The 13548-nt window shown below is 47.3% G+C and overlaps 1 protein-coding gene across 4 annotated transcripts in view; it reads left to right on the top strand.

Moving 5' to 3' along the window:
- The window catches only part of SOCS2 (suppressor of cytokine signaling 2), a 12359-nt gene extending 366 nt beyond the window's left edge, over nt 1–11993 (top strand). The window contains exons 1-2 of one of the 4 annotated variants that reach the window (XM_008071501.2): nt 1019–1729; nt 11186–11993. In XM_008071501.2, the coding sequence (XP_008069692.1) occupies nt 1295–1729; nt 11186–11344 (594 nt within the window). In that variant the 5' untranslated portion in view covers nt 1019–1294 and the 3' untranslated portion in view covers nt 11345–11993. Of the gene's footprint in view, nt 1–1018; nt 2743–11185 lie in introns of those variants that run through there. The other 3 variants (XM_021719276.1, XM_021719275.1, XM_008071503.1) reach the window with 3 other exon arrangements.
- Nucleotides 11994–13548: the final 1555 nt, after the last annotated feature.

Here is a 13548-nt window from a genome sequence, read left to right as displayed (position 1 = left end):
CGGGACAGTGGCTCTCAAGGGGCCCCAGGGAAGCGGCGCGAGGCGCACCGGGACCTATCCTGGCTTCCGTGGGGTCGGCCCTCAGGCTCGAACCCCGGCCGGGTGACACCAGGGCCTCCCTGTGCGTGGGGTGCAGGGCAGTGAATGGCGGCGCTCCCCGCAGCCCCAGCGCATCCGGCTCCGGTCGGGGCTGCCGAGTGCAGGACGGAGTGGCACCGGCAGCCTGGGAGCCAGGAGGGGGCAGGCGCTCTGAGCGTCTTGCTGTCGCCTCCCGGCATCTGGCATCTGAAAGAAAAGCAAAAGCTACCTGGCAAAGCATCTGGCCTTCAGGATCCGGATTCTAAAAGCTCACGGTGGAGGCAGAGTTGACGTTTTGGAGCGGTAGGGGCGGGAGAGGGAAACTCGCCCTGGCCGGCGGGTCGGGCTTTCCCTCCGCTGGGGGCGGTGAGACCGGCAGATCGCAAGTGTTCCGGGAGTTTTGCAGTGGGGAAAGCACAGTGTCTTGGAGCGTCCTTAGGAAACGGGTTGACTGGGGAGATGGTGCCGGCAGAGGAAAGAGAGGACGCGGGGGACCAGGACAGAGTCCTGAAGAGTTCAGGGATGATGCAGACTTGGAGTGCTGGCTCTCCAGCGGGACTTCTCGTCTCTGGGCGACTGGCAAGGCAGCCGTCGTCAGAGCAGCGCCCAGGGGCCGCTGAACCCGAGCTGTGATTTCACAACGAGCTCCCGGCGCTTTCTAGGGCTTCGGCAGAAGCGGCCCTCGCAGATTCTTCCCGGAGAGGGTGGCGCCTGCCATCCAAAAAGTCACTTCTGTTTTCACTCTTTAGAAATGACTGGAGTTGGGCTTTCCACTTTTTGTTAGGGGTCTGGCTTTTATCTCTAACTTCTGATTTGTTTCTAAATTACTTACATTTTAATTTCTTTTTTCTTTTTTCTTTTTTTTGGTGCTAACATGTTGCTACTCGTCAGCTGGTGTGTCATAGTGCAAATGTTCTTTTGATTTGTTAGAAGAAAATCTTGGGATAGTCGAAAGAACTACAGAAAGTTTTTTTGTTTTTTAAGGAAAACTGGCTCAAAGTTTATGTTCGTAATAAAATGGACCCACTTTTTCATTAAATTCCTTCCGAAAGTATTTGCGGTAGCTCCCGGTAAGCTTTCACTCATGTCTCTTTTTTTTAGAGCTAGAAAAATGATTGCCAAGTACTTGCCCTACTTTTAAGATTCTTATAATAACTATTTTACCCTCTTTTCTTTCCCTTGTTGAACAAAAACCCCAGGATGGTACTGGGGAAGTATGACTGTTAACGAAGCCAAAGAGAAATTAAAAGAGGCACCGGAAGGAACTTTCTTGGTTAGAGACAGTTCGCACTCAGACTACCTGCTGACGATATCGGTTAAGACGTCAGCTGGACCAACGAACCTGCGCATCGAATACCAGGATGGGAAGTTCAGACTGGATTCCATCATCTGCGTCAAGTCTAAGCTCAAGCAATTTGACAGTGTGGTCCATCTGATCGACTACTATGTTCAGATGTGCAAGGATAAGCAGACAGGCCCAGAGGCCCCGCGGAACGGGACTGTCCACCTTTACCTGACCAAACCGCTCTACCCGTCGGCGCCATCTCTGCAGCATCTCTGTAGACTCACCATCCACAGATGTACCGCGGCCGTCTGGGGACTGCCTTTGCCAACAAGACTGAAAGATTACTTGGAAGAGTATAAATTCCAGGTATAAGTGTTTCTGTTTTTCTAAACATGCCCCACGTAGAGTACCTCTGAGCGCAGCTATGTAAAAGATAACCAAAACCCGAGGGACTGCTCTGGAAAACTGCGTGGAATTCTTTCTAACCACCACTGAAGTTGAGCTAATTTAAATGCGTGAAGAGGTAGCTAGGTATTTAAAGTCCCCCAACCCTCACATTTTCACCCGGTGATGCTTCCCTTCCCAAGGCTGACCAAGACAGTAGATCCTTTTAAATTAAGAGACTGACGACCCCAGTGAAGGGTGAGGGAGCATTATATCAGCATTCCCTTCTGTTCTGGGGGAGGTCCCGGCTGGGAGGTGGGGAGACAGCCCCTCTTAGGGATCTGAAGTGGCGGAAGGAGTGGAGCTGACTCAGGCTTCCGTTTCCTCTGCCTGGGGATCAGAGTCTTTGAGGACATTTACTGTTCTGCATTCTGATGTACCTAGGAGTTTGAGTTTTGTTAAACAGATAATGCGTGTGAGTATTTAGCCCTCATCTTATGCAACTTACCAAACCAACCAAAAAGCAGTGACCACGAAATCCTGTATAGTCTCTTACTACATGTCTGACTCTCTCCTGTGAATGCGTACTGTAGTAATCCACTTTAAGGGAGCCTTATTTCAGAAATATTTCAAACTGGTGCACACGGAAAAGACTTTATCTTTTCCTTTAAGGCTAAAGACAAGAATGTCGTGCTCTACAGGTGCAATTCAATCCCTGTTAATAAAAACCAATGCAGATGCAGACATTGTACCCTTCAAAGTAGCTGTGTCCCAACCTGTTGCCGCTGGCTTTTGGGAAATGGCTTTAGAGAGTTCCAGGTTGTCCTGAATTGTCTGACCATGGACATCAGCAGTTGTCTCCCTTCTACCATGTAGAATACTTTGACTTAATTTTCTTCCAGATATAGGGGGATGCCTGCCTGGTTTTCAAAGTGTTTATTTACTGCTGTTACTATTTGATTAGAATGTATTAAATAAAAAAACCCTGACTTTTACAAGTTGCACTTATTACTTGGGGTTTTAGAGAATGGACACTTGCATGGTGGTGGAAGATTACCATAGAAATGTGCGTCAAGCAAAGGACACTGAGTACTCAGCAGAGATGGAACGGCTGGCTCCTCTCTGAGGTTATGGGTCACGGCAACCCTTTGCGTTTTGGAAAGAGTGGGTTAGAAGCCACGAGAATTGCCGTGTGGTCTGGGCTTTTGAATAGGCATAAAGCGTGACGTGTTCTGGTCTTTTCCAAGATGGGTAGGCCTGATGCTAAATAAAAAATAGAAGGTGTCATGACCACTTACTTCTTGCCACAGAGTCTGTGTTGCTTCTGCAATGTGGCCATCTTCTCAGGAGTCTGGACATGGTTCATTTTGCCGCCTTTCACAATTTCCTGCAGAGTTAATACTGTGGTGTGTCACCAGAAAGGCGAGCTGGGATCCCGTGTGTGCGCCAAGTGAATTAGAACGTTCAGGTATAAATTATAGTAAGACCTACTTATTGTACAACTTACCTTATTTTCATGATGATGTTGAAAAATGGTTTTGTGCCTAGTTTTGTACCACGTATGTCCAAACAGAGAAAGCGTTGCTCATGTGCCTCGGGAAGTGTGGGCTGTGGCCTGAAGCTTCAGGAAGAGCAGGACATTCGGGGGCTGCTCTGGGAGGGGCCACAGCCTCTTTACTGCGCTGTCAAGTCTGCGCTTCCTTGGCCTTTTTCTCCCACTGCCGACGTTTGTTTAGTGTTGGATGGTTGACTTTTCTGGCAAAATGTCCACGTGCTTGGTGCCAAGGGGCTTCGTGGAATTCTGTTGGGTTCTCTTGCATGCCTGTTCTCATGGTGTTGTGCTCTGCTACTTAGTTATGGGGAGTGGGGGTGGGAATGGGGCGTGAGCTTCTATGGATTATGATAGCCTGCATGTGGCTAGTGGGCAACTGATGAGAAGACTGGGGTGCAGCGTAGACACCGGGGCCGAGAAGCGCTTGCCCTGGTTCTTCCCAGCTCTGCTCCAAGTATGCAGCCGAGCCTCCTCTGAGTCATTCGTGTTTGGTTAGGTTTTGTCTTACAGTGACTCACGTCTGCTTATCAAGTTTGTCATCTGCCAGGTTCCTCCTCGTATTATCTCACTTAATCTTCCCAAGAACTGAATGAGCAAGGTGCAGTTCCGATGGGCGGTGTACCTTCTGACTTGGGAGTGAGGTGGCATTCTAGAAGTAACTCCAACTTGGCCCGTTCCTGGAGAGGGATGACAATGAGCACGTTGCGACTGAATATTTCCACATCGATCCAGGTGGACAGGTGGGAGCAGGCTGTACCAGGAACCTTGCTTGGCCTTTCGCTTGCCATCTCCACCAGAATGACTGGAAAAACATAGGCACCCAGCCAGCACTATGCTCTGCAGGATGCTAGTTGACTTGGCCCCAGGGTGTTTTCCAGAACATCCCTAGGGGGCCCTTGTCATCACTAGGTCAGGGTGGGTGTGGAGGGGGTTATCATCTTACTCAGTGGCTAGTCAATGCCTGTTACCAGTTATTGGTAGCCCATTTCACACACAGTGGCACAGATGTCCAGATGTATACTTGTCTAAATTATCCTCAGCAGGATAATTATCCTGGAAAAATATCCAGTGTTCCATCTCCATGCAGGGCAATTTGGGTATCCGTGAAGATATATAGGATTGTTGGAGAATCTTGTATACAGGACTTATGTGTCCTCACAGCCTTCAAAAATTTTGATCTCAGTTTTTGTACCGGGCAAAGGTGAGGCAGTGCAGTTGTTCGTGACCATGACAGCAGGTACTGGTGACTGCTTTTTAGGGACGTGGAGATTCTTTGGAACTTTGGACAGTGGAGAGAAAAGCAGTTCAGTTTACAAGCTGAGAGTTCTTTTTTGGTGTGTCAGTAAGTCTTCACTTCATAGGCATTATGTAATCCAAATAGGTAACAGAATGGGACAGTGTTTGAAAGTGTTTATTTTCTTGGGAAGGATTTTCTCTTTTAGAAAATTGTACCCTGGTAGGAGGGTAGGAGACAGAGACGTCATCGTCATCAGTTAATCCAAGGGCTGGGATGTCCTGAGCCCAGGCCGTGCCCTTCTCAGCGGTGAGTTTGTATGCAGGGTGAGTGGAAGCTGAGGGCTGTGGTTGTGTTTAACAGCCAGGAAGTAACTCCATCCCAAGTGTTCCTTTCTGCCCTTTAGAACAGAAGAATGTCAGCCTGGGCCTCGCACTTACTCAAGTGGTCTGTGTTTTCCCCTCCTAGTTGTCAATTTCCCAGAATTTTCAAGCTTGAAACCACTTTCAGGTAAGGTAGTTCAGTTCCTTCACCTCATTGGAGCCATTCAGGCCCAGAAAGGTCAGGAGACTTGTGTACACGCAGCCCAGCTATTTGCTCACAGGGTCGGTGCTCAGACACGATGTCTTAGTCTGAGGTTCAGAATTTGTGCAAGTTGTGCACATCTAGTCTTTGTTAAAATCGCCAGTCCTCGCCTTTGCTTCCCTAGAAGCCCTGCAGTTCTCTTAACATCACGCATGTCTTCCATTGAAATTCAGACATGAGGCCTTTGGAATACCTTCGGGTTCTCCCCCACCCCCCCTCCCCACACTCCCATTTTCTACCCCACCTCGAAGAGTCTGCTCTGCTGGGTTCCACCATGTCTACATCCACATGAGAGTTTGGGGTTCATTTTAACTCCCTGATGCTTCCCTATTTTCTGTTTTAAAATCTGAAGCCTCCTTTCCATGATAGGAGTGATGATCCCACATCTGCCTTGGCCAGACATGACTCACATGCAGCCCCATGCCTGGGTGATGCCCACTCCTGTCCTCCCCAGTGGGGCCCATTCTAGTGTTTGCCTGACACGGGCGTGATGGCATCGTTGTTCCTGCCCTCCTCCTTTCCCATCTGGCACAGCCAGTTTGTGCTGGGTGAAGGAGGTACTCAGACCCTCGGGGGCCAGGGCACGAATGATTTCGAGTAGCTCCACGAGGCCCGGCTCTACATCTCTCTCTTGGCTCTCTTCAGGGTTTGAAACAAGGAGCCCGTCCCACGTGTCACACTTTTGTTATGTGTGTGTTTAATTAATTTCTCTTATTGAAACCATTGGAGTTTCTTTTCTTACTAAGTGCACTTCGTTTGAACAGGGTGAAATGCCAGTCAGAACGATTCTGAGGTCGTTCTGTCTCACCTCTGCGTGTGCGTGAGTATCTTATCTTTTCATCCTCAGATGGTTTTGATTTTCCTAATTTTCCCTCTGACTCACCTTAGTTCAGGAGCACATTTGGGGACGCATTCTCGTGTGATTTTGCCTGTCTTAGATACAGAAAGAAGGGAAAGATGTGTCACTTATGCCCTCCCCTTCTTTCTTAGCATAAATACCACCCAGGGAGCCCCCTTGCTCTGGCGGAGTGACTTTTTCGCTAGTTAATCCATCACAGAACTTCATAAAATGTTCCTATATCTCCTCAGTTTCCAACAGTGTTAAAGATGCAAATTTATTTCTTTGCTAGATGGTTTTTCCCTTATATTCGTTTTTCTGTTTAGATTTTGGTCCAGAGTGCTGCTGTGATCTTAAACATTCAGAAAAAATGTTTTCTGTATTATTTCTACCCAGATAGTTGGTTTGATTTCCAGTTGAACAGCCTTTCTGCTGTCTTGACTAACTTGGCCCTTCTTAGGTTTCCAGCATAACATCTTTCTCTTCGTTTTTATTTCTAGGTTGTGGTCATTAACTCTGTATTTGGTCAGCAAGTATGTTTGCATTTTGCACATTTGATTAGGGCATCTGTTGTCAATCATTGGTAGCAATAAAGGGCAAGAGATGGGGATAATAGAAACCCATAAACACATCGAGCCAAGAGTTTTAACTCCCCCACTTAGTCTTCTTTGCTAGAACCACTGACAGAAAAATAGAGGAACAGAAGAACTGCTTCTCTGTTCTCTTATTTCATTTTCCTTGTCTGTCATGTGAAAAGGATGTTAATAAACAACAAAGGGGCTAAAAGATGGCAAGATTGAGAAAAGCGTGGGCGGGGGTGGAGGGCCAGAGATCTGCTGGGGCCCCTAGGAGCCACTGCTAAATCATTCCAGGTTTTGTTAGGAGTCATGGGGTAGAAGCCCATGGTCATGGGAGAGTTCTTGGTAGACAAATTAGCTGCAGTAGGAATATTTACACCACAGAAATTGGCAAATGCTACAAATTACCCTCCCCCCATGGCTAATTTAACAGCATAGTGCCATCCAGGTTTTATGTCCTCAATAGTCGAGAGTTCACTAGGGTAAGACCAATTTATTTGTACTTTTTAAATACTAAGTCCACTACTTAGAGCAGGGATAGACAGCTTGAGGACACACTTTTAAAACGTGTGTCTGGCTAGGTGCAGTGGCTCAAGCCTATAATCCCAGCACTTTGGGAGGCTGAGGTAAGGGGATTGCCTCAGCCCACGGGTTCGAGAAGAGCCCGGGCAACTTGGTGAGACCTCACCTCTACAGTAAATGAAAAAATTAGCTGGGTGTGGTAGCATGCATCTATAGTTCCGGCTACTTGGAAGGCTGAGGTGGTAGGATTGATTGCCTGAGCCCAGCAGGTCGACGCTGGCATGACTGTGAGCGTGCCACTACACTGCAGCCTGAGTGACAGCTGCAACTCAAAAAAATTAAAAAATTTAAAAAATTAAATGTATATCTGTCTCTACTGAGTGACATTGCCTTTGGATGGTCTCTGGACTCAGCCTTTTTCTTGTTACCCTGTGCTACCTGTAGATACCTTTACTGCTTCTTAGTAGGGGTGGACTGGACGTTCTGGGAGTCACAATAACTCTAATAGGCCAGGGTCTCTTTTTTGCTTCTAGCTTCATTCATTCGTTTCCTTAGTTTTCTCCCCTCTTCCTGTCCTTCCCACCTGCTTTCCTCCTTTCTCCTTTCTGCCAACATTTATTGAGTGCCTACAGTGTTACTCAATGGGAACATAAAGAAGAGTGGACCGTGTCCTTGCAGTGTGGGAGGGCTTCTACCCTATGGAAGTGATGGCGAGGAGAGGGACTGACACTGATGGGACTATCAGTCCCTTGTCCTGCATGACCGTTCCATATGATCTTCACAGCAACCTGGTGAGGAGAGTGTTGACCCCATTTATTGACAGTAAGACGGATGCTTGGAGAGGTCAAATGTCGCACCCAGGAAGTGGGGAAGTCTGGACTCAAACCCAGGCTCTGCGTCTCAGGCTGCCGTATTGTGTGGGCACTCTAGCTATGGGAATCCTTTGTGGTGAAATGCATTGACTGTGGCCGCCATAGTTACCTTGTGGGCCACGTGCCATGGCCCTGCCTTATGGGGTCTGAGAGAAGGAAGGAGGTAGCTTGTATCTGAGAATCCATGGGTCAGAAGGAGTGTTTGGGTCCCCCCAGTGGGGAGATCTTTTGGCTGAATGGGATGAGGCTTGTGGGAGGTGCTGTCTCAGGCTGTGCTGGGACAGATGGTTCAGGCTTTGCTGAAAACCTTTGGATTTATCCTGAGGACACTGGGGAGCAATGAAAGCTCTTCAAATGGGGGAGTGATGAACTAGGTTTGAGGGTTTGTTTTTTTTTTCGGTATTTATTTTTTGAGTCAGAGTCTCTGTTGCCTAGGCTGGAGTGCAGAGGCACAATCATGGTTCACCGCAGCCTCACTCAAGCAGTCCTCTCGCCTCGGTTTCCCTAAGTGCTTGGATTACAGCCATGAGCCACGGTCCCTGGTTTAGGTTTGAGTTTTATATTTTCCCTTTGGAAAGTGCCTCGGAATGAAGCGAGAGTGCTGTTGAGGCAACTAGTTGGGTGTGAGGTTGGTGGGAAGGAAAAGGGTGCTTGTGAGAAGACTGAGGAGGGGGCCGGGCATTGATAGCATGCTTCCCTTGGGAGACCAGCCTCCCCTTTGGGCAGTTGTGGGGCACAGACCCTGTTCTCAGGAAGGGTGATGCGATGGGCACACTCCTGAACTGGGAATTGGAAAACTCAGGCTCCACTTCTGGTTGTCTGACCTTGGGCCAAACATTGCCTCTCTTAGAGCCTCAGTTATTGCATCTGTAAAATGGAGGGCTTGACGTTTTTGGTCCCTTCCACAGAGGTCCCCATCCACCCAGAGATGCATGCGCGCTGGGCGGGCGTGATTGGAGGAAAAGTGCTCACAGAGTCCAACTTCTTAAATAAGAGTGTAGATTTTACCTCTAGGCCATAAGATACTCTCATTTATTTTGAAAAAATACCAACTTCCTCCTGAATGCTGGACTTCCCCACAGCTGGAGTCAGTTGACTGTTTTTATGCTGGCTGTGGGTGTGTGAGCACCACCCTGTAATCATAGAGTTGGACTTGTGTTTTTAAAACTTGGTTGTGATGGGAAACTGGTCTGCTGTGTGCAGCCCTCGTATAGTAACCCTTGGGATGAGTTTTCATGATCAAGGGACCTGGAAGGCTGTCTTTGCTCTGTTTCCTGGCAGACATAGCAGATGTGCCCCCGGAAAATTGCAGGCAGAGGATGTGTTTTTGTAAGTAATTTTTCCTACTTATGTAGATTATTCTCATTTCTGATTGGTCTTCAATGGTCGGGGAGCCATTCAGCTTTATTTTCATCTGACAAGCAACTCATTTTTTTAAAAAAAGTACCAGCCTGGACAACATAGCGAGACCTCGTCTCTACAAAAACTTAGCTAGACGTGTTGGTACGCACCTGTAGTCCCAGCTACTTGGGAGGCTGAGGTGGTGAGGCTCTGGTGAATCATGATTGTACCACTGCACTCCAGCCTGGGTGACAGAGTGAAACTCCAACTCAAAAATAAATAAATAAAAATAAAATAAGTAAAGAACACAAAAGAGCTGTAAAGTACTAGGGAAATGCTTAGATTCTTTGGTAAAATTAAAAGAATCTTGGTGCATAGATGATCTGCCCCCATCTGTCCACCTTGCACATTTGGATTTTTCTGGGCCTGTCTTAGCGTGGGGCACATCTCCGATCTCTATGACCACGGTGGGTGAATGTGTGCACATGTCAAGGCAGAGCTGCCCACGGGGCCTGGTGATGGTGGAAATCTCCCGGGAGATCCAGTGTGAAGTGAGGGCCATGAGATTCATTCTTTTCAAGGCAGGTCAGTGAGGCAGCCAGTGCTTGGACTTCCAGAGGACTGGAGAAAACGAGAACATCTGGTCCTGCTAGACACTGCACTTGACACTCCACAAATACAGCCTCTCTGGCGTTCCTAGCAAACCTTTGAAGTAGGCTCTTTTTATCTCCACTTTAGAGATAAGGAGATGTCATAGACAGACACAATCCCAACCATGTAGCTTAAAGATCTTAATTGGCTTGATTTTCGATCCTAGAATCAGGCCACACTTCATTCCCTAAAGTAGAATCAGTGTGCCAGTGAGGTGAGCGGCAGAGCTGGGTCTCATAGCCAGAGAAGGGCTGGCGGAAGCTGGAACAAAGAACGTGAAATGGATGGGTCCTTTTGAGGTTAGTTTCCTTGTAGGGTGGGACAGGAGACAGAACCCTAGATATATAACTGGTTCACACCAGGTCACTTCAGGTTACTTGTTTGCAAGGATTAAAACAGAGAGAATGTCACAATCGTGCTGACTGAAGCTGGACTGCTTGGGACATTAGGCTGTGACCTCTCCTGCTTTCTCAGAAGGTCAGAGAATAGCATAGTTTTGATTTGGTGAAGACCTCAGCATTTTAGAGACTCCATTTTGATGTTTAGTCTGGTCTGTTGGGGTCTAGGGTAGGAGCTTTGTCCAAAACCATAGTTGCCTATAATTTTTACTTAACAGGAGTGAGAGCTGAGATTTGAACTCAAGCCAACCTGACTCCAAGCTCAGGCTGGTTTCCTCTCTTACGTTTGTTTTCTCGGTAAGCTCACATATCCTCAGAAGCTCTGATGCCTGAAGTCAGCATGTGCCCCAACATTGCACACTGGTCGGACAGAGTGAATATTTAGTCATGTGGTCAGTGTGAAGCGGACTGTGATCCTGCCTGCCCAGGTTGTGATGAGGGTATTGTCAGGATTTTGGCTCAGAAGTAGGACCCTGACATAGGCTCAGTGGCTTCCACCTGAGTGTGTCCCTACTCCTCCCTTCCTTGGTCTCCTTCGGCCTTTACCCAGTACAGACATGACTCCTTGTCTGTTCCCATCATTCCTTTCCTTTCTCTGGAGGTCAGTGTCACAAACACTATGTCCTTCATAACAGACCAGGTGACGCTGCAGACCAGACAACCCCAGCTCTCAGTGTCCTAAAACAACATAGGTCCCTCCCCCACGCACATCTGTGGTATTCACAGGGAGGCCATTAGTCACTGAGGACCTGGCTGAGCAGCAACTTCCCTACGTCCTCAGCGAACAGCCTGGGATCCTACAAGGCAGGAGAGGAGAAACCCAGGGTCTCTCGTGGGTACCTTGACGCCCTATCCCTCCTCCTCCAGAGTTCCAGCATGAGCCACCCATCGCGAGGGGCCGGGAGGTGCCGTCCTCGCCCGCCCAGGAGAAGGAAGACAGAAATACCCGGCAAGCAGCAGGGCACAGCCACCACAGCCACCACACCCCGTACACTCTGCGTGCCTCTTTCTCCCGAGCGTGGCTAACTGACCTCAGGGGAACCTTACAGGACACACACAGCCTCTTTAATTCTGTTCCTCCTTCCCTTTGTCTTCCAGAACTTTTTCAGGTACTGCCAAATAATATCTTTCTTTCCTTTGTGTGAGCCATTGGTGAGCCGGAAGGAAAGATCTGAAGTCTTGATGCGAAATTATACATGTCATCTCTCGGTGTCCACAGGGGGTGGTCCCAGGACCCCCGAAGATGCCAAAATCTGAGGATGCTCAAATTCCTTCTATGTAATGGCATAGTATTTGCATGTGACCTACACACATCCTCCTGTGTACTTGTAAATCATCTCTGGATTACTTAAAATACCTAAGATCATAGTTATTGCACTGTACTTTTAAAAATTGTATTATTTATTATTGGTGTATTGTTATTCTTTATTGCTTTTTCAAATATTTTCCATCTGTGGTTGGTTGGGTCTGCAGATGGGAAACCTGCAGATGGAAAACCCACGGGTGCAGAGGACTGACTGTTTTGAGGAGCTGGGGCCACCGACCTCAAGCTTTCGAGTGGCCGGGAGTTCCTTCTGATCTTCACAAACATCTCTGGGTTTCCTCACTTGCTAAAATCAAGCCTGTCTCTCTTCCACTGTCCGTGCTCAAGATAAATAAATCATGCTCCCACCCACTTCTCTCGTTTACTGTTTTGCTTAATTGGCTCGATCGCAACACTATTGAGCAGAATTATTTCCAATTGGTTTTCAATCAGACATGAAGCCTCTCAGGCACATTATACATTCCGTGGACTTCTGTGTGATGAAGTGTGTACCTTGTCACCAGTTTCCATTAGCTTCTGAGGGAAAATGTTCTCTAAATTCCAGACAGTGGGTTTGCAAATCCTGTTTTAGAGTGCAACCTATTTCTTTTTTTGTTTGTTTGTTTTTGGTTTTTTTTTTGAGTTGGAGTCTCACTCTGTCACCCAGACTGGAGTGCAGTGACTGCTCCCGGCCACCGCAGCCTCGACCTGCTGGGCTCCGGCGATCCTTCCGCCTCAGCCTTCCAAGGAGCTGGAACTACAGGCGTGCGCTACCACACCTGGGTAATTTTTGATTATTGTAGAGATGAGGTCTCACCAAGTTGCCCAGGTGGGTCTCGAACCCACAGGCTCAGGCAATCCACTCACCTCAGCTTCCCAAGGCATGGGATTATAGGCTGAGCCACCGAGTCAGGCTTATTTCTGTTTTCAAAGTAATTGGGTCATATGGGGGTGTGTGTGTGTGTGTGTGTGTGTGTGTGTGTGTGTGTGTGTGTGTGTGTGTGTTTGTAATTGCTTTTTGGGTTTGGATGTCAGGTTTAAAATGAGTTAGGTTTTTTTCATATTCCTCTTCTACCATACCCAGGATGCATACCTTCACCAGGACCCTCCTTCTTCTCCCACACATGCTCCCCTACCAAAGGGTCTCTGTATTCTGGTGATGCCACAGACATCAGTAAGTAAAGATCTGATTCATCATCTTTGTTCTTCTGCTTTTGTTTAATTTCTTAGGGTTGGGGGAGTCAAGGGCAGGAACCTGTATGGAGAGGTTCTAATACAGATTATCACCATCTTCCTTCATTATATATTCTTCATGTATTATACTTTTATGTTTCTTTAAAGGTACTTTTGTACCATTTAATGCCTTTTATCTTGAATTTCATTTTGTCTGATATTACCATTAGTATGTTTATCTTTTAGTACTATTTTATTTTTCATTGACAAATAAAATTTTATAAATATAAATGTGATGTTAGGATATATGTATAGATTATGGAATGATTAATTCAAGCTAACTAACATATCCATGTTCTCACATTCTTATCATTTCATTTGATGAGAACATTTGAAATCTACTGTTTCACCAGTTTTGAAATATGCTGTTCATTATTATTAGCTATAGTCACCATGCTATGCAATAGATCTCCAGAACTTATTCCTCCTGTCTAACCAAAACTTTGTACCCTATGACCAACAAGAGACTTGCTTTACCTATAAGAACATACATAAGCCAGGCGTGGTGGTTCAAGCCTGTAATCCCAGAACTTTGGGAGACAGAGACGAGAGTATTGCCTGAGTTCAGGGGTTCAAGAACAGCCTGAGCAATATGGTGAGACCTCATCTCTACAATAAATCCAAAAAAAAGTAGCCGGGCCGGGCTCGGTGGCTCAGCCTGTAATCCCGTGCCTTTGGGAGGCTGAGGTGAGTG

The sequence above is a fragment of the Carlito syrichta genome, unplaced genomic scaffold, assembly GCF_000164805.1.
Source record: "Carlito syrichta isolate Samal-C Ts95f unplaced genomic scaffold, Tarsius_syrichta-2.0.1 Scaffold314344, whole genome shotgun sequence".
Taxonomy (NCBI): domain Eukaryota; kingdom Metazoa; phylum Chordata; class Mammalia; order Primates; family Tarsiidae; genus Carlito; species Carlito syrichta.
Note: the sequence above shows the minus strand (reverse complement) of the source record. Positions and strands in the feature narration are given on the sequence as shown.